We start from the raw sequence: 22,716 nt of genomic DNA on the forward strand, positions 1-22,716 counted from the left end.
TGCTTCATTCACCTGGACGCCTGAGGCACAGAAAAGTTTTGAGCGGGTGAAAGACCTTATAATTAATAGCCCTGCACTAACACTTTTCAACCCTGAGCTACACACTATCATTACAACTGATGCTTCTAATTACGGTCTGGGTGGAATTCTCACCCAAATACACCCAGATGGGTCTGAAAAGACTGTTGCTTTTGCATCACGCACCCTCACACAGGCTGAACGCAAGTACTCCACAATTGAGAAGGAAGCATTAGGCTGTGTGTGGGCAACGGAGAAATGGAGAACTTATCTGTGGGGATGACGTTTTACATTACGTACAGACCACAGCACACTCACAACACTGCTCACTTCGAAGGGACAAGGGCGAGCAGGACTTTGGATTGCTCGGTGGTCAGCTAGGTGGATGACTTTTGACTACGACATCCAGTACAAGCCTGGACGTGAAAATGTTACAGCTGATTGCTTGTCTCGCTTGCCATTACAGAGCAGTGACCCTGTGCTGGAGGATGACATGGAAGTGGTTGCACTTAATTCAATCCTCACGGCCATATCTGCTGATGATTTCAGAGCTGCAGGGGCTACCTGCCCAATATACAGTGAAGTACGTAACTTACTGATGGCCAAAATCTCCTAAGGGCCTAGGACCTGATCTGTTACCATACTTCAAAATTCAACATGAACTTTCTCTACAGGATGATTACGTGGTAAGAGGCACACACAGACTTTTAGTACCAGAGTCTTTGCGTGGGCAGTTCATTGCATTGGCTAACAATACTCATCAAGGCATTGTTAGAACCAAGCAAAGACTCAGAGAGCTGTATTGGTGGCTGGGTATGGATGCCCAGGTTGAGACAGCCATTAAATCATGCATTACGTGTCAAACTCATGACAAGTCAGCAGTCGTTCGCACTCCGCCACTCCAGCCTGTACCCCTCCCAGATGGAGCATGGGAGAAACTAGCTTATAGACATTGTGGGGCCCTTTGACAAAGGTCCAGCAGAATGTCGTTTTGCTGTAACTTTAGTGGACTAATTTAGTAAGTGGCCAGAGATTGCTTTCATGCCTCAGCTAACCTCTTCAGCGGTTATTCAATTTCTGTTGACTGTGTTCAGCCGTGAAGGTAAACCAAAGGAGCTGATCTCAGATCACGGCTCTCAATTCATGTCATGTGAGTTTGAGATGTTTCTTCAAAACCGAGGAATTATGCATCAAACTTCATCTGTGTATTATCCTCGTGCCAATGGAGAGGTCGAACGTTTTAACTGTACTTTGAAGCACGCGTTGCTAACTGCTTCCTTGGAAGGCAAAGGATGGAAAGAATTCACAGTGGAATTCTTACAAGCATACCGGGCTACACCTCATTCGACTACTCAGCGTTCACCTGCTAAATTGTTACATGCAAGACTGATGCACACTAAACTTCATATCTCAGGATTACAGAAACTGCAGCATCTTCAGCAACCATGTGCACAGAACATTGTGGATCGAGTGAAACACATGCAGAAGAGCTCCAAAACATACACTGATCGCAAGCGTGGGGCGACAGAAGTGTCATTCAAACAAGGATCTTTTGTTCGAGTAAAGCGACCAGGTATCCTTCCTAAGCTCCAATCTGCATTTTCCAAACCATTGGAAGTACTGCAAAAGACTGGTCCTACACTTACAAACTGTCTGATGGACATACTTGGAATGCTTCTCACCTCACACCTTTCTCTTATGGGAAGGAGGAGAGAATGGGGCACAGGAACTGGCTAACTTTGATTATGACTGTAAAATACAAACTACACCAGTGACTCAGCTGGAAAGACAGGTTAGAGTTAAACGAGCACCAGTATGGGCTCGGGACTATGTTATGAACTAAAAGGCGGTTCATTGATTGCATGTGAATATTATTTTACATGGGGCTATGTGATAAGGTAACAAATACATATAGAGTGTTGTTCTGTAATGCATGTTGTGCATTTATGAATTTCAAGGGAAAATCTTAAGTTCATGTTTGAAAGGTTGGTACTGTTATGCAAAATCATTGTAAAAAAAAAAAAAAAAAAAAAAAAACCTTCCCATCCCAATCACGTGATTAATAATGATTTTGTTTTCCATCCCGTGGAATTCCTGTGGGATTCCCGAAAAAATGTCAGACTCTAGTGGACAGTGGATGAAATCAGTGTCAGACATGATTTCTTAGACTGCAGCCTGTCAGAATCATTCAGCTAGCAACTGAAGTTTGTTTTCTGCAGCAATGCAGACCGATCCTCCAATAATGTACCGAGAGGAAAGAGAAAGACCAAAATTGAGTATTCTGTTTGAATATTTAGCTTGCATTATAAAAGACAGAACACTAAATTTTATAATATTTGTACAGTGATAGATTCCCAGTAAGGAATACCAGTAAGAACAAAGATGGATGATACATGTAGCCTGTCCTGGAGACACAAAGCCAAACAGCAGAGTCAGCAGATCATCAATCATTATCTGGACCATCTGAATAGGACAAAAGTATTTTATCAAATAAGTGAAACAGTATCAACTTTTGGCAACACAGAAATGTACAATGTACATTTTTGGAATTTGTTTTTAATAAAAGTGTTATCGGAGCGAAACAACTGAGCTCCTGCGACAGTGGAACAGCTACATGTGTATCATTCTGTTCAAGACATTGCGCAAACCTTATCCATTTCATTTTAGAAGACTTTATGTGTCTTCACACATGCTAATAGTGTACCACTAATGTACAGGTGAGAGAACTCAGAGGTGAGGGAATCAATCGAAGAATCAGATTGGTGCTCTGATCTGCTTCTTTTGTCAGTCTTTCTTTTTCTTTTGCTGCTCTGTTTCTCAATCTGTCCTCCTGCACTTAGGTCTGAACTGGATGCGTCTCCATGTGATGCAGGAGGATAAAAGTCAGGGTCTAATTTGATCTTTTTCCATTTGCTGCTCACTGTCCTGCCATAATTCTCCCCTTTTTCTTTTAACACCATGTATCATTTTTCATTGCTGAACATCCGATGTGGCCCAGGCTATTGGGGTGATCAATCTATCATGTTCATTTATCATTGCTGGATCATCCAGATCCTGATCTGACCTTAATATTATTGGGGGTGAGACAATCCAGGCTGTTTCTTTATTATTTCTGGAGTCTTTCACAGGTGATCCTCCAGATCTGACCTCACTGTCACTGAGGAGAGACAGTCCAGGCTGTTCTTCATCTTTGCTGGAGCCTTTCACAGGTGTCTCCCCACATGCTGCTGGTGGGGTACTAATACACATGCAAGAAAATGCAGAGGTGAGGGAATCAATTGAAGAATCAGACTGGAGGTCCGATCTTCTCATTTTCCGCTCTATGCTCTCTGATCTGCCCCGTCTCATCTCAACCTGACTGCCTGAGATCAGGCCAGAACTCCAAGTAGTGCTAGAGAAGAAAAGCCTGAGCTGAGGGAATCCACTGAATAATCAGAAGCAGAGCGGTGGTCTGATCTACTCATTTTTCGTTTCTCTGCTCTCTGATCAGCCTAGAATCCCCCTTTTTTCTTTTAACACCCCCCCGTCTCATCTCAATCTGATGACCTGTGCTCAGGCCAGAACTGGACGTGTCTCCAAGTGATGCTGTAGAAAGAAAAGCCGGAGCTGTTTCTAATCTACTGGTATTCTGGTAATCTACTGGTTAAGCACAAGATGGTATTTTTATCAGAGGAAGTCTGATATTCTGTCTCTGCTGCTATGAGTCTGTAAGGTTCAGCTGGTCGAAAGCTTCTGGAATGCTGACTGTGATGTCATAGTTGTGATCATCTGAATAATCCCTGTTTAAAAAACAACAACATCTGAACAGCTGTGCATGTTCTAAGTGTGTGTGTGTGTGTGTGTGTGTGTGTGTTTGTGTTTGTTAGAGCCGTGCAATATGGACAAAATAATCACACTGACATTCTTTTACAGAATATTGTGATTTTATTTGTGATATAGATAACTGTTCTCTCGTTAACACATTACATTCAAATTAGTATTTCAGTGTATAAGACCACATTTCAGAATAAAATAAAATAGAATGAACTAGTTTATAAATAAAACTCTCCTGTTTCTGTCATGTCTCTGGAACAGATGAGATAGAGAGAAATACATTAATATTGCAAGACAAAATAAACTAAATTCTGATAATAAAAAATAAATATGTCTTTAGTGTTAGTATGCAGGTTTGTAGTGTGGTTGAATAGTCAAAAAAAAAATTTAATTGGCCCTCTAAACCTAGCTCTATCTATTCTATTTCTTTTATATCTACTTTTTATTCCTTCTATATTTATTATTAAACAAATGAAAAATCTTGCTATGTGTACTGTGTTAGACTAACAGGGATTTGTCACAGCACTTATATATTGTTGCTCTTTTGTTGGTTTGACTTGTATTGTCCTCATTTGTAAGTTGCTTTGGATAAAAGCATCTGCTGAATGATTAAATGTAAACGTAAATGTAACATTGCAAAAAAGGCAATATTGGTGGTTACCAACATGTTGTCCACAGTTTCTCCAAGACTTCTCAGAGCAGGAAGGATCCCATTTTGCTATTATCTGTGGTGTTCGAAAAAAAAATCTAGTTATAATCTTCCTTCTGAATTCCCTCCAGATATTAGGAGTTGTTCACAAGATGTGCCTCACCGTACTCTTCATTCCAAGTCTCCAGAGGAATTTTTCTATTCATTTCGACCTCCCATTTCTCCTTTTTTCTGTAAAGTGTTATTTGAAATCTTTTGACAGGAATAACAGCTATACCTTAGAAATTATTTTTTGTTTCTATTTCTTAATAATAATAATAATAATAATAATAATAATAATAATAATAAAAAAGAGCTCTATTGGGGAGGGTTTTTTTGACACTTTATAATTCTTTATGCATTGTAAGGAAATGTCTTTTTTTGAGTTGTGTAATTTTTTTTGGGGACTTTTTTTTTTATATAGAAAGCAAAAAGGTTCTGTCTCTAAAGAGCTGTTACAAACTGTAACTTGGTTCTATAAGGTTATATCTGTGAGCTAATCAGCACTTCGAATGCACTCAAGAGGACCAATCAGGATTAGCTTTCTTTGTCATGTCGCTGGACTGCTCCATGACAGCACGAAAGCATAATCGTGAAATATTTTAATTGTAAAATATTTTTTAATTATATATAGCCAGTAAAACTTTTCTCAGTGTTTATTCTCCTTTAAATGCATACCTCGGGACTTTAGCGACCCGGGACGTCACTGACAACCCTCCCCTTCATTCATTTCTTAAAGTCAGACATCAACCTTCTACCTTCTATCTATTCATTATAAACAATTACAAAAACTAACTACAAAAGAATATCTGTTTCTGAATCTTTCAAATTCCTTATTTATTTAGTAAAAAGTGTATAGAGGGTTTGCACATAAGGTCACTGTCGGCCGGAGTGACTGCAGTTCTGCCCATAGTAATCTCCTGCTCAACTAGCTCATTTGTTTGTCTACTGTGTTTAGAAATATGACAGTTGCATTATTCATTTTTGATGCCGACGAAATGCACTCATGGCCCACAGCTTCTCCTATAGCCATACATTTCTCTATGCTCACCGCAGACGCCACCTTCACTGCATGACGCCGCGTGAGTGCAGGCCGCGTGCTTCCCCGAATACAGGTATCAACACACCAACAAAACTACCCTTAACACTAAACTAAACAAAGAAAAAAAAGATAGAAAAGTAGAGAGCAAATGCTTATACTAGACACAGCAGCCACAAAATTGCACTCACGCTCAACGAAGCTCAAACTCACCACACGTGCTCTCCAGACTCACTCAGCAAATGCTCAAGTATCCGCACGAGAGAGAGGGAGAGATGCATTTGATAATCAGTGATTGTCTATCATTCAAAGATGAGATTACACTGCATCTCACCTTTCATTTGTCCCTACTGTTGTTCATTTGGTTGTATAGGTCCATCTTTTCTTAATGGAACCTCAGCAGAAGACCAGATGAGCTGCACAATAGTTCAGAGGGCAACAGCACACCTCTGAATAAAAACCTCTGAGCCTTTATGAAGTAAATAATAGAAAGTCACATTAGTCACATTATCAAGCCTTTTTACACCATTTGTTTTCTCACTTCAAAAAGTTCACTTTCCATCTACGTTATGTTTCACACAACTATTTTCCACTCTCTCTGACCCTCAGAATTAAACTCTTTTTCTTTTGTATTTCTTAATGAAAAAGTTAGTTCAACCAAAAAGGAAAATTCTGTCATCATTTACCCTTATGTGTAACTAAGGTATTGTAATATTTTGACTTACTACTTTTGACTGTAGAAGTAATTAGATCACCATAATTTATTTGAAATCATGTTACTGCTAACGCTGGCTGTAAAAGACAGACTAGCAGTTTGTTAAATGTACTATTAAGATTATTACGTTTTAAAAATCCAATTAATGAACAATCTCTGCACACCTGACGGCAATTGATAGGTGTGTAGGAGACAAAGACCACAAAGATCAAAACTCAAGGAAAAAGAAAAAAATTCCTGCACACTGTTAATTAGTGCAGAAGTATCAAAAGGTTTAATGTCATGCCGGATCGTGGGTCACCATCGTTTACGAACTACGACGGTATCTGATCGTCTTCGAACCTTCGACTTTCGTAAACGATCTGGTGTAAGATTCTCTCTCGTGATCAGCTGGACGTTCATTTAGGTCATTATGTAGATCATGATCTGATCATTCTGACTGAATCACTCGAGTTGGCAACATCTTGGACTTGGGATTTTTGCTTCAAAAAGACGCTTGTCAACGCTCTAGTGTAACAATGCCTGAAGAAGAAGCGGCTTGGCTTCGAAAGGTCACGGGTTCACTAAGGTCGATACGTAGACGTGGAACTTCTCCTCGTTCTCTACGTGCTCTGTATCCCCCCCACCCCCCACATGTGCCTGCTGTACGCAAAAATATTGAAAAACTGAAATAGGAACTTTATTTTTTATGTTGCTGCCATAACAGTTTCTGTACCATGTGTTCTTTCTTCATGTTGAGAATGAATAAAGCTTTATTATTTGGTCACTTTTCTTTTGTAAGTTTTCATAGCAAATATTATGAAAGCTTGTCTTCCCCTGCACTTACTCAAGGCCTTATTACATTACTCCCAACACTATTTCTTCATATTTACAACAGTTATACTTTAGTTTACAGTGTCTTAATAATATACAAGAAGCTATAACAGTATATCAACTAACTTGTTGATATACTGAATAAAAACAAACGGGAAATGGGAAAACAGGATCCATGTGCAGTCATAACATTTATTCAAACCAACAAGATAAATGTAATAGGATCATTACCATACATTATATTTCAATTTTTATAATGCACTATATACATATTTATTGAAATGTGTCATTTAAGAACACTCTTCTCACAGATCCATTTAGACATATAATCACATGAAAAATCAGCCCATCCTGATGAACGATTAATAGCACAGTCTTCCTCTTTTCCCTGATAGCTGTTTGGCTCTCCAGACATCAACAGATCAGCTTTAGATCTTCAGCGCTGCTTTCTGTGTGATATGATACTGACTGAGACAATCATTTATTAGATAATAATCAGTTCAGTTCAGTGATTTCTCACCCAGGTAAGGTCATGTTGCTGCCATCAACCCATTTCCATCTGTCCTCCACTTCAATATCAGTCAGACCAATCCAGAAAAGATCAGAACCACCAGAAATGATCTTCACAAAATCCTGAGAAGTCAAACAATAACATGATTTATTAAATGAGCACTGACCCATTTCAGCACATTATCTTTCATTTAAAAACTAAACACCACTCACACACACACAATCACACACACACACACACCACACACACACTCACACATACTGGCATATGTGGTTTATGAGGTCATTGTGACTTTTTGATGGTTTACGGGGACACACCTTTCCAACATCCAATCGACATGAAAGTCGTTGTCCAAAAAATTTCATTTGAACTACAAAAGACAAATCATGCTTCAAAAAAACAATTTCACTTTCATAACACACAGATATTAAATATGTGACATTTCACAGGCTTGCGGGGTCGGGCCAAATTGTGGTTTATGAGGACACCTGGTTTATGAGGCCACTTTTACACACAACACACAAAACCTAGCCTCAATCCTGGGTTAAGGCAGACATCCCAACCAGCAAAAAGTCATTTCAGGGAGGTATCCCGAAGCCAACCCCCCCCCCCCCCCCACCCCCCCCCCCCACCCCCCCCCCACACCCCCTCCAAAAAAAAGGGGAAGGAGGACAAGGATATGACATTTCACCACAGAACATGACTTTACTAAAAAATATAAAAGCATAAAATATTATTTTCTATAAGCTATAGGCCTGTGCAATTATTCGTTAATTATGTTTAAATATGTAGATTACTTTTACTATTTATATAAGCTGCTTATACTATTTATGTAAACTGCTTTTATTTATTTTCCATTGCACTCTCCCTCTGCCAATGTGCTCCTGTTTTCTAGATAGACATAAATGATTAATTTGGTTCGGGAGAAGACATAAAAGCCCGCCCACACTGACAATTGATTGGTTGATTTGCCGAAACAGGCCAATCAGGATGCTCTCTGTCTTACGTGCGCTTCGCACACACGCACACTAGCACATACACTCAAGGTCTCTCGCTCCGTCTCCCCTCTCTGCCGTGCGCGCGCTACACGATTTGAAACACAGTCTCTTCTTTGCGCGCTCTTGCTCGCTCGCTCATAGATTCCGGGAGATTCTAACTAATTTGCGGGCATCAGGGAGCCGCTATGAATATGCGGGAGACTCCCGGGACTTCCGGGAGACTTGGGATGTCTGGTTAAGGGGACTGACAAACATTAGTAACATTAGTTTGCTCTGCTACTGAAAGAAGGGTCTTCATGACAATAGCACAGCTCCTGGCTTTCCCCAACTAAACTCCTGCATAAACCAGTTCAATTATAAAAATAAAAAAAAATCAATTTCACAAGTCATTTGTAGCCTAATTATGCAGTAAAATATTATATATGATCTGGGATTATTAAAAGAAACTGTACCTTTGAAGAACAATGTAAATGCTTGGAAATATTTAACATCTTTAATTCCATTCATTATTTGTAGCGTGCCTGCTGTCCAATAATCACACTTAAGTTTTGTGTTTTGTTACTTTTAATCAGAAATAAAGTATCAGCTTTCAAAATTCTATCAGTTTTATCATTCACAAATTCAAAATGTTTTTTTTTTTTTTTTTTTTTTCCAGCCACAGAGAGACGTCAGCAAAATAGTGTCACATAAAGCTTCATTTTTAATGTTTGTTTGAAGAAATTGGTCATGGGAATGAGCAAGGAGACATGCGGAATGCATACTTGTTAGAAAATGTGTACTCAATGAAATCATGATGTGGGGTGGCTTATCTTGTTACAATGTCTTGAGCAGTTCAGTTCTATATTGGTAGTTGTAGCCATTGCAGTGTGAATGTCATCGCGTGTCAGCGTGGACACGCATTGTCTACACCAGGCATAGTTCTGCCTCGTTGTAGTTTTAGTTGATGCAACAGGTGTAAATATTTATTGTAAAGTTGGATGTTGCAAAGTCTGAGATCTTTTCGTTTTAACTAATTTAATGTATTCTATTTAAAAGTGTAAGTCACTTATTGCAACTATTCGTTGATTAAATTAATACAATCAATGTCAAATCTGCAATTGTGCTGATATTCAAGAAACAACAGTACTGGTAGTCTCATGTTGCTTAACTAGGCTATATCAAAAACTATTAATGTAAAAACTCAATTTTAATGCAGTGTTTGTTGTATATTTTCTCAGAACAAATGGTGTGACTGTTACCGGTTACTGTCACATTATTCATGATCAACTGAGGCAGTTCAGGTGTTTTTTTTTTGTTTTTTTTTACATTGCTGATTGCTTTTTTCTTGATGCTTAACAAAACCTTAAAACCATAAAATAAATTAAAAAATCAACAGTATTAGTAAGAGAGTAAAAAACATGTTTAATAAAAATCTTTTTGATTGGGTAAAAAAAAAAACATTTTCACTCACAGGAATTAAAAACTTTACTTTTAAAAACAGTAAATCATTTAAGAAGACTCACTCGATGACAAAACGTTACTTGTAGAAACACAATAAGATTACATTCTAGTGCTGTCAAAAAGACTAATCACGATTAATTGCATCCAAATAAGTTTTTTGTTTACATAATGAATGAGTGCGTACTGTGTATATTTATTATGGTGGTGTGTATATATATATATATATATATATATATATATATATATATATATATATATATATATATATATACACACAAACATATATACAAACACGTATGTATATAAGAAAAATTTTGTTTATATATAAAATAAATCCTAATATAAATATATAAATGTAAATACATGTAAATATTTTAAAAATATATACTGTATCTGTGTGTATAAAGTATGTAAAAACGTATTTTGGAATGCGATTAATTGTAAATAATCTTTTGACAGCACTTTATATTAAATTGCATTCAGAATATTGTCACTTGTGACTGGAGTAACAAAACTTTACTTCTAAAAATGTAAAGTAATTTAAATAGTAATTAATAAAACTCCATGCGTTTTAAGGTTACCCCTCGGTTACGGACAAAGTCTCTAATATTTTGGACCGTCCGGTGTTGTAGGACTGGATTCTCTAAATTTTTGCAGACCTCACACTCCCTCATCGATGCCAAGCAACCTTTAGTTATGTGTTGTCTGAAGTGTCGCATAACAGCATTCACCTCAGATTTTTTTCCATGGCCTTTTGGCTGTCCGTTTTCCTCTGCTAGAGACTGAAAAGAAACAATGATAAATTGTCAGCATTACTGCCTACCATTTTTTGTGCCTTTTTGCTTAACCAGACCTGCTTTCCTGGCTGAACTAACACAAAGATTTGTGTAATTAAGTAATGTTTACTCAAATTGAGAATGACTGTGTTTGTATTTAAGAACAGGTAAGCCAACTCAAAATTAAATGGGATTGTATGCCCATATGGCTACTTCAAATGTGAAATTATGACAGGGCTTAGCCTAAACCAGGATTAGGCCACAGTTCAATTAGGACATTTAAGTCATTTTTATAAACATGCCTTAGAAAAAAACATTACTGTTGTGCATCTTAAGACAAAACAAAGACACTGACATGTTTTAGAATCAATCAGTGAAAGTTTCTTTCAGCTGAATTAGCTCAGATTTACATTTTAGTCTAGGAATAGGCTTAAGCCTTGTCTGTGAAATGGGGGATATACCTATAAACAGTTTTAAGTGTTTTTTTCCCCATTTTTCTTTATAATTCTTGGTCAGAGGTCACCAACTGGCGGACTCCAGTCTGAATCCGGACCGCAAAATATGTCCATGTGGACCGTGAATGCTTTTGACATAATGAAATAAATACCAAACACTAATTTCTAATAAATCAAATTTATATCAAGCATCGGTAGTTAACGTCAGCTCGGTAGAGCCGTTTGGGTGCAGTCATGCGTGCAGAGATGAGAGCAGAGAACAGTGTGCTGCGCACAGAGAGATGAAATAGTTCATTACTGGAACTCAAGCCGTTTTAGTTGAAGAACCCTGATCTAGATATTACATTAATAAAATTCAAATTAAATTAGAATTTAAACCCAACTTTACCATACCATTGTTTTTCAGAGAGATTTTCTATCAGTGTTTGGTCCATCAGATGTGTCCTTCGGGCACAGTTTCCTCCTTTTCAAAGGCTCTGTGGATATGGATAGGCAAATCATCGTTTTACAATGCTTTGAGGTGTAAACCACTGGGCAATACTGCAGTTGTAAGATGAATGAATGGCAACTCTAAAACAATAGTCTATTGACGCTTTCCCCCGCCATTGATAAGCTATCTCATATTGCATGAGAAAACGCGGGTTAGCCTATTACAGGTTACTGTGTTGTAGGTATATTACAGTGCATCTCAATAAATTAGAATGTCGTGGAAAATTTCATTTATTTCAGTAATTCAACTCAAATTGTGAAACTCGTGTATTAAATAAATTCAATGCACACAGACTGAAGTAGTTTAAGTCTTTGGTTCTTTTAATTGTGATGATTTTGGCTCACATTTAACAAAAAGACACCAATTCACTCAACAAATTAGAATACTTCACAAGACCAATAAAAAAAAAAAAACATTTTTTGTGAATTGTTGGTCTTCTGGAGAGTATGTTCATTTACTGTACATGTACTCAATACTTGGTAGGGGCTCCTTTTGCTTTAATTACTGCCTCAATTCGGCGTGGTATGGAGGTGATCAGTTTGTGGCACTGCTGAGGGGGTCTGGAAGCCCAGGTTTCTTTGACAGTGGCCTTCAGCTCATCTGCATGTTTTTGGTCTCTTGTTTCTCATCTTCCTCTTGACAATACTCCATAGATTCTCTATGGGGTTCAGGTCTGGTGAGTTTGCTGGCCAGTCAAGCACACCAACACCATGTTCATTTGACCAACTTTTGGTGCTTTTGGCAGTGTGGGCAGGTGCCAAATCCTGCTGGAAAATGAAATCAGCATCTTCAAAAAGCTGGTCAGAAGAAGGAAGCATGGAGTGGTCCAAAATTTCTTGGTAAACGGGTGTAGTGACTTTGGTTTTCAAAAAACACAATGGACCAACACCAGCAGATGACATTGCACCCCAAATCATCACAGACTGTGGAAACTTTACACTGGACTTAGAGCAACTTGGGCTATGAGCTTCTCCACCCTTCCTCCAGACTCTAGGACCTTGGTTTCCAAATGAAATACTAAACTTGCTCTCATCTGAAAAGAGGACTTTGGACAACTGGGCAACAGTCCAGTTCTTCTCCTTAGCCCAGGGTAAGGACAACCTCAGGAGTGGTCCATGTGGAATGATAGCACATGGGCATCTGGGGTACAGGACAGAGACTTGGGCTTACCGCACAGTGGAGTCACTACAGGTCAACTCTAAAGTCTATAGATCCCTACATAAGCCATGGACTTTCTTTCTCTCACTGCCGAGTATTGTATAGTGTATATCGCACTCCTTGTGATAGCTACTCTTTTGCCTGTGTCATACCAGTCTGCTACTGTTTCGATCCAACCCTTGTTTTTGACCATGTTTTACAATAAAGCCTTGCGAATGGATCCTGTATCAATTTTGAAGAATGTTTGTAACCAAGCAGTTTTCGGGTAACTTTAACTTGCATAGTATTTTTCCTCCTATGGAAGTCAATTGTGCCTAAACCTGCTTGGTTCTTCAAAATATATTTTGTGCTCAGCAGAACAAAGAAATGTATAAAAGGTTGAAGGCCACTGCACACATTCCGAAATTTTTGCATGCGTTTTTCCGTTTTTCGCATTCGGCATCCTTTCCTATTAAACTGCATGCTACGGATGCGAAACTGCAGAAAATCAAACCCGATTAGGGCTGGGCTATATGGCTGAAAACTGTATCACGATATAAGTGTTTCATATCGGTCGATATTGATAATTATTGATATTTTTATGACCTATTTCAATTAAGGAGCAGGAGAAAAAATATATTACATTTAAACATCATTTATTTTAAACTTAAAGAATTAGTTCACCTCAAAATGAAAATTTCCTAATCATTTACTCACCCCCAATGCCACCCAAGATATCCATGTCTTTCTTTCTTCAGTGGAACAGAAATTAAGTTTTTTGAGGAATCCATTGAAGTCCATTATATGACGAAAAAAATCCTGAAATGTTTTCATCAAAAAACTTAATTTCTTTATGCAACTCAGCAGAAGAATATAGTTTAACAACACTTGTGTGTGTTTACTTGTGGTTTATGAGGACACACATGACTATTGTATGCGACTCAGCAGTAAACTATAGTTTAATAACACAAGTGTGTGTTTACTCGTGGTTTATGAGGACACACATGACTATTGTATGCGGCTCAGCAGTAGACTATAGTTTAATAACACAAGTGTGTGTTTACTCGTGGTTCATGAGGACACACATGACTATTGTATGCGACTCAGCAGTAGACTATAGTTTAATAACACAAATGTGTGTACTCGTGGTTTATGAGGACACACATGACTATTGTATGCGACTCAGCAGTAGACTATAGTTTAATAACACAAGTGTGTGTTTACTCGTGGTTCATGAGGACACACATGACTATTGTATGCGACTCAGCAGTAGACTATAGTTTAATAACACAAGTGTGTGTTTACTCGTGGGTTTATGAGGACACACATGACTATTGTATGCGACTCAGCAGTAGACTATAGGTTTAATAACACAAGTGTGTGTTTAATCGTGGTTCATGAGGACACACATGACTATTGTATGTGACTCAGCAGTAGACTATAGTTTAGTAACACAAGTGTGTGTTTACTCGTGGTTTATGAGGACACACATGACTATTGTATGAGACTCAGCAGTAGACTATAGTTTAATAACACAAGTGTGTGTTTACTCGTGGTTCATGAGGACACATGACTATTGTATGTGACTCAGCAGTAGACTATAGTTTTAGTAACACAAGTGTGTGTGTTTACTCGTGGTTTATGAGGACACACATGACTATTGTATGCGACTCAGCAGTAGACTATAGTTTAATAACACAAGTGTGTGTTTACTCGTGGTTCATGAGGACACACATGACTATTGTATGAGACTCAGCAGTAAACTATAGTTTAATAACACAAGTGTGTGTTTACTCGTGGTTTATGAGGACACACATGACTATTGTATGCGAATCAGCAGTAGACTATAGTTTAATAACACAAGTGTGTGTTTACTCGTGGTTTCATGAGGACACACATGACTATTGTATGCGACTCAGCAGTAGACTATAGTTTTAATAACACAAGTGTGTGTCTTACTCGTGGTTCATGAGGACACACATGACTATTGTATGAGACTCAGCAGTAGACTATAGTTTAGTAACACAAGTGTGTGTGTTTACTTGTGGTTTATGAGGGACACACATGACTATTGTATGCGACTCAGCAGTAGACTATAGTTTAGTAACACAAGTGTGTGTTTACTCGTGGTTTATGAGGACACACATGACTATTGTATGCGACTCAGCAGTAGACTATAGTTTAGTAACACAAGTGTGTGTTTACTCGTGGTTTATGAGGACACACATGACTATTGTATGCGACTCAGCAGTAGACTATAGTTTAATAACACAAGTGTGTGTTTACTCGTGGTTTATGAGGACACACATGACTATTTTATGCGACTCAGCAGTAGACTATAGTTTAATAACACAAGTGTGTGTTAACTCGTGGTTTATGAGGACACAAGGCTTTCAGTATACTGTTAACACACAAGTGTTTTTTAACAATAGTGTACTGCTGAATCACATTTTGTAGCAATAAGAGAATTTCACTCTAGGTCATGTTATAACGAGTGAAAAACTAAATTGACAAAAGTGTTAACAAACCTCTTTAGCAGAAGTGACTTCACTTCCTGTAATGGCTGGAGCGACAGGCTCATGGACAAACTGGAAGACAGAAAAAAAAACTGAAATAACTTGATTATATTAGTATAAATACTTGAATATCATTTGGAAATATTCTACCTTGCACAGTTCCTGCCCACAGTAAGAACGCCATGGCAAGTCTTGTCCTCCATAATTATATGTAATCTGGTCATCTTTATTTATGTCTTTTATAGCAAATAAACAAAGATGAGGCTTTCCGCCCAGTTCAATTTTTTTTATTTTGCCATTTGGCTTTTGACTGTCGTTTACTAGTCTCCCAAGAGAGCCGTCATCTAAGGAGGCATCGATGCTATATGGGAAAAAAATTTAATGTTACAAATGTTCACTAAAGTTATGCTCTAGAAATGAATACATCATTAGTAATCACTTTAACCTGCCCCAAAACTGTGTGATACTTAGTTAGAAGTTAGGGTTAAGAAACACATTTTAAAAACAATCCACAGGGGTTTACATACAGTCAAATACAGGCTACTCACCAGCAGTCACGCCCTCCGTGTTTGAAAAAGTATGCATAATTATTATTATTAATTTTTCCCAATTTCCCTTTTTCCACTAAAGTTCCTCTGTACTCGAGAATAAAGGAACCTTGTAAGATAGGGGTTTTTGCAAACACACCCCGACCTGAATTAAATAAAAATCAACCGGTAACTGTTAAACAATTTAAACTACATAAAGGTAGGGTAGGCGATTTCGTAAAGGCTAGCAATAGCAAGCTAGATTTAAAAGCATAAGATTCCCACCCTCCCAGTATAATAATATATATAAATAAATATAGACCACTTAACTTATTGTTTGCTATCGGGATGTGAGGAGACTTTCAACAAGCATATCAATGTTTTTGAACCAAATCACCTACCCTGCCTTTGACCAAAACACATTTGAAAAGTACCACTAATACAGACTAGGGCTGCACAATAAATCGAAATCACGATTTGACAGAAGCTGCGATTGTCATGTGTATTTTTCAGTGAAGCAGGGTTCTGAGATCAGCAGTAAATCTCCATCCGAAGACCAGATAAACTCCAAATACGCCCCGCAGAAGAAACCCAGGAAATGACTTTCACTGCATGTGAATTAACAGATTTAACTGCTTTCATTGATTCAACGTGACTAATAAACACACGACTATGGCAATATATGGTTTATCTGAGTTCTTATTATAATTTTCATTAAAATAAAGTATATCTATAATGCAATGCTAATCGATATAGCCTTTATCACTGCTTAGAATACTATGAAATATTGTGTGTCTTATTCTGTTTAAGAAGCCACATCATCTCACAGAAGGATTTATTTCAAACACTCAATTGACGTTATGAAGTGAGTTTGGAGTAAAAACATGTTATTAAATGTGGTATTTTCAGATGGAGCAGCATTTACTACACAGAGCCACTGAGAAGCTACGCAAACAGCTGTCATTATCGCAAATGATTTCATAATCACATGATTATATCATCTGAGATTCTTTGTTTGTAGCTTGTCAGTGATCTATGGTTCTGTGTAGTAAATGCTGCTCCATTTGAAAGCAGGTGATGGAGATTTGCTAGTAATCACAGAACCACTTTACTGACGAGATGTGCATGACAATCACATTCGATTTAATCGTGCGGCTCAAATACAAACATACACACATCTTTTTTTTTTCCACACCATTTTTTCTTTTATATATTATGAAACAAAAACAGAAAAAAACACCAACCTAATTATAAGTAATAAATTAATTTAATTAGGACTAACATTTGAGGGCAGTAGTGCCTGTGCACCTGGAGTCCTGCATTTAGATAAAACTTATGGTGTACCCACATTAGGCTGGAGCACACTTAAAGGATAAATTCACTTCCAGAACAAAAAATTTCTTATAATTTACTCACGCTCATGTCATTCAAGATGTTCATGTGTTTCTTTCTTTAGTCGCAAAGAAATTAAGGTTTTTGAGGTTAAGATTTTTTCTCCATATTGTGACTTCACTGGTGGCCAACGATTGAACATCCAAAATGCATGTTGAGTAAATTATCAGGAAATGTTTATTCTGGAAATGAACTTATCCTTTAAGTCATTATGATGTGACCATTTTGAAGTAGGGCTGGATGTAATGGCCAAAATTTATATCACAATATATTTCTTAATTTCGGTCAATACAATATTATTCCAATATCGATATAAACACTATCTGAAATTTTTTAACATTATAAATTTCTTTATCATGACTTTTGATTAATTTTAAGCATCCTCGCTAAATAAAAGTACTAATTTCTATAATTTCTTTCCCCACAAAATAATGAAAATTATACTGACTCCAAACAACAAAAGCTTTTTATTTCAGATAAATACTGATCTTCGGATCTTTTTATTTATCAAAGAATCCTGAAAAAGAATGTACTCAACTGTTTTAAATATTGATAATCAGCAAATCAGCATATCAGCATATCAAGTGACACTGAAGACTGGAATAATGATGCTGAAAATTCAGCTGGGCATCACAGAAATAAATTATAGTTCAAAATCTATTCAAATAGAAAGCTATTTTAAATAGTACAAATATTTCAAAATTTTACTGTTTATGCTGAACTTTTGATCAAAAAAATGCAGCCTTGGTGAGCAGAAGAAACTTCTTAAAAAAAAAAAGATGAAATTTTTATTTATATATATGTAGCCTTGGTGAGCAGAAGAAACTTCTTATATATATATATATATATATATATATATATATATAATCTTATTGGTCAAAAACTTTTGACTGGTAGTGTAGGCTGATTATTCTTATAGATTGAAACAAATGTGCTTCAGCCAGAAAAAAAAGGATTTTGGGGGTCAAACATGCTTGAGCACGGTTCAGATCGTCTAGTGTGAGTACACCCCTATAGGCCCCTTATTCATTGTTGTTAGATCTAAAACTTTGGTCTATTTTTGAAACGTATTTTACTCCATTATTGGAATATCCAAGGCATGCAAGCTGTACAGGTCACAGACTGTATTTCTGGTGGACCACTGTGTATCCTGTATAATAGAAGTTAAGTAGTTTAAGAGATAGTTTATGGGAAACAAAAAAAAAAAAAAACTTACCTTTGATGGGATTAATGTATCTCCCAGTTATTATGTCTTTGTCCTTCCCCATTTTGACGTGTATTTCTGCATCTTTTAAAGGATTGAGTCCTCTGGTCTGACGACTCGGACTCACTACAAAATATCATCAATCACAGATAAACAGTGTAATATTAATTAAGTGCTTAAGTGCATATTCAATATTCATATATATATATATATATATATATATATATATATATATATATATATATATATATATATATATCAATAAATTTATATATATCAAAAGCTAAAAATAACACTACAAAAATAAACTTTGATGTTAAATATTCACTAAAAAGATTTCATCATTAGCTATAGTTTCACAGTGGAGAGCTGCTTTATAACAGAAAATCAAGTTGTAATTCTAACTGAAAGCGACACTGAGGTGTGAGACGCTCCACACGTAAATTTTAACAGTTTGTGTGTAGCAGGCAGCATTTAGATTAGGTCGAAATGAGAACAAAATTTAATAATTGTCTATAATTTTTATTTATTATTTATTTTTTTTATCGACGTTGTTGATAATGTGAAATAATCATTTTAAACCTAACACTTTTTACATTTTCAAGAAAAAATAATTCAATTTCATTAATTAGATTGCTTAGTAATGCATTACTCCTAACACTGGCCCTGTTATTTGTTAACTTTTCTCTTTAAACGCAAAGAGAAACAGCAGCAGGCAGTGGTTTGGGTGTGAAAATTGCACGCTCCAGTCTCAAGGCCGTGGCCAGGGGAACGAGAGACAAGCGTCTCCGTATTAGAGTGCACCTCAGCCGGCTAAACCGGCGAACTCTCCCGCTCAGACCACGTAAACTCCCGTGACCGCACAGACACGACATTAGAGGAGATTGTTATTCAGATATCAATCTACTGTATTTCTAACTCTCAGGCTAAGTAAACTTAAGTTACCGTGAACGCACAGACACGACATTAATATATATATATATATATATATATATATGTATGTATATATAATACACACACACATATATATATATATACATATATATATATATATATATATACAAGTGTTTTCTTTTTAGATGGAGTGACCTAGCCGTGTGCTCTGCCCAAGGCCACTTTATTTCACAATGATATATTTAATTTAAATTAAAGTATTTATTTATGATTACCACATTTGTTGCGATCTAACGTAACGTTACATTATCTTTGCGTCTCAGAGCCGATTCTACAAGCAGCGCTCCTTATACTCGCCATTACTAACGTTAAAGTTTTAAGTGATTAAATGACATCAAATGAATATTTGACAACTGAAATTAACGTTCAGGAATCGCGGATTTTATGTATATAAAAAATAAAAGATATTAAGTACTTACTTTTTTCACCATAGATGCTGCTGCGTTGTTCACTGAACCTCTCTTCTTGACGTACGCTGCGTGTCTGGTATTTCCAATCGCATATGGCGGGAATGTTTAATTTGGCGCCAAAGAGTGTGTGTAATTTGGCGCCAATGTGTATACCTTGCAACACCAATTCCCACCTACAGGGGCGCTGTTCCGAGTTTGCACATACACAACATGGTTTATGAGGACCATGTTTGTAAAGGTTATAAAAAAGGTAGGGAGTGTCATAACAGTAAAATAGCAACATTAATTAATAAAAGCAGTAATGTAGTAAACATACAAGTATTAATAGTTATTTAAATTATTATTAGTCAATAATTATAAGAAGTTAAATTTCCCGAATTACGAGACCACTAAAATTGGTCTCATAAACCGATTGGTCTTGTAATGCTGGTATGTAAACCTGAAAATTGGTCTCATAAACCACATATGCCAACACACACACACACACACACACACACACACACACACACACACACACTTGTTCCTCTGTGTTGTTTATGATGATCAGATCTGCTGCTCTCTCTCTACAGTATCTTCTGCTCTCAGTCCAGTTCTTCTTCTCAGAGGAAATGAAGTAAAGACTGGATTGATAGTACTTCCATCCGTCTATAAACACAACCAGATAAGACATGAACTAAACTTTGATCCACACCAAGTTACTGTAAAATGGTTGTTAGTTGTAGTAGTGTATATATTCTAGTAGTTGTTTATAATATGCTGTTTATGACTTTATTAATCATTTGTCTCGTTGATAGCTAATCTTTTTCTTATGTCACTAAATCAGTTATTGTAATTATTATAGGACTATTTATTACAGTTTTTCTCGATTGCTAACACACTATAACTGATTCATTTATCCCAACTTTCCAAACCATTCATTCAGTTCTCAAAACAAAGACGTTTCTCAAAACCTTTAACATTTCACCTGTTTTCAATTTTATCAGCATTTTCTGCTGAACTCTACACAAACACGACCTCATTTTCAACAGGTTTAACATGTTCTCATTCAGAAAACACAAGCACACAATATAATAACCTCAAGCATCACTATATAAACTCAGATAGCACATATTTATCTATGTGTAAATATTAGTAACAAAACTGATGACACACCGGTCAGAATCTCAGGATAATATGAGCATGAACACATGGGATTATGTGCTTTTGAAAAATTAATCCTTGTGGTGGGAGACAAAGAGGAAGAGGAGAGGAAAAGAAAAATGAAGAGAACGGGGTCAAAGGACATTTGTTCCTGTAGAAATACAAAGCTCTATAGTTGATCATGTTCATGGAGTGACCTACAGACTCATCTAGAGGGTTTTACACTACTTACACTTACAGTATAATTTCAGCACATCGTTCTGTACTTTAAGATGAGAGAACTTTTTACTGTTCTGTGTAGTAAATACTGTACACCCTCAAACTCATAACTGTTGAATTGATTTGTAGTAAAGTACTTCTAACATGTTTTTTTGCAGGACTGAGAGACGGCTGTCTAGGAGAGGCAGAGGAAGTCTAGAAGACTAAGAAACTGATAGACTAAAGACTAATAAACTGCTGGAGTATTGAACTGAATGGATGCTGAATTATTTATTTATTTGTTACTGTACAGTAACTTACTTCATACTCGATTGTGTCTTCATAATTATTTGGTCTTTTAACTTTTCTAGTGTTTTTCATCTACTGCAAAATCTCTTTAGAGTAGTGTAATGAAAATGAACTTTTCTTAAAGCTTATTGCTGGTTTTTTCCCTCTATGTCTGCTGTATACTGTTAGAGACATTGACCTGCAGAATTACTGATTGATTCCTAAAAGGAGGTTTTTGTCACAGCTTTTTATATTCATCAAACTAGTGTTCACTAAGCAGTGAAGTAGTCTGTTTACTAGGCCCCGTGTACTGTATTATATTCATTTGACTTCCCTAAATTATTATTAATAATTATAGACATGACATAATTAATTATATAATTATATCATATTATATCATTATTATATTATATAATTATATATACATAATTATAGCCACATGACAGATCCAGTTCACTCCACTTTAAAAAAACGGTGTCTGCTATGAAGCAAGTTAGTGGTTAGACTGAGAAACTTACCTGCTAACGTTTCTGTTTCATTTCATTTCTTCTGATTTTAACTGGTCTCTTTCTTCTGAGAGGTTGGTGATCTTAGTTAGCAGCTGCTGTCTCTCTTGTGTGTAGTTTGTGCTCGTTGTATAGATGAGGGACACACAGCACTATGACTGCAGTCAGCAGAAGAACACACAGCAGCACCACAAACACACACCAGCTGCTCTGGAGCTTCTGATCTTCACACCATCACTTCCTGAAGATGATAGATATGATGTTAATCTCTTTCCTTCCTCATATCATACGACTCACATCTTCTGAAACATGTGAACTGTAGACTAACTTCACCCCTTGTCAGATGTTTATTAGTGTTGTTTTTGTCCTTGTGTTTTGTGAGTAAATGCAGAGGAATAGTTCACCCAAAAATGGTTTCCTGATTATTTACTCATCCAAGATTCACTGTATATCTTTCTTTCTTCAGCTGAAGATACATTTTTGGAGGTTTTGGAGGAAAACATGAACAGGGCTCAACATAAACCTTTTCTAAAGGTCAAAAATCCGTATTTAGGCAGCTTTAAATTAATCCACATGACCCCGGTTGACAAATAAGTGTCTTCTCTAGCAAAACGATCAGTCACTTTCAGGAAAAAAATAAAATAAATAACACCACATTATTTACAAATGATGCAAAGACTGCATGTCA

At 36.6% G+C, this 22,716-nt stretch overlaps 1 protein-coding gene across 1 annotated transcript; it reads right to left on the reverse strand.

Moving 5' to 3' along the window:
* Nucleotides 1-11,685: 11,685 nt before the first annotated feature.
* LOC122144204 (histone-lysine N-methyltransferase set-1-like) lies at nucleotides 11,686-18,699 on the reverse strand. Its single transcript, XM_042754925.1, has 5 exons — nucleotides 18,545-18,699; nucleotides 15,958-16,102; nucleotides 15,560-15,770; nucleotides 15,422-15,481; nucleotides 11,686-11,742 (listed from the first exon to the last, which is right to left on the reverse strand). The coding sequence occupies exons 1-5, from the start codon at nucleotides 18,594-18,596 to the stop codon at nucleotides 11,734-11,736; spliced, it is 477 nt and encodes a 158-aa protein (XP_042610859.1). The 5' UTR covers nucleotides 18,597-18,699; the 3' UTR covers nucleotides 11,686-11,733.
* Nucleotides 18,700-22,716: the final 4,017 nt, after the last annotated feature.

This window comes from Cyprinus carpio, unplaced genomic scaffold (genome assembly GCF_018340385.1).
Source record: "Cyprinus carpio isolate SPL01 unplaced genomic scaffold, ASM1834038v1 S000006615, whole genome shotgun sequence".
NCBI classification, from domain to species: domain Eukaryota; kingdom Metazoa; phylum Chordata; class Actinopteri; order Cypriniformes; family Cyprinidae; genus Cyprinus; species Cyprinus carpio.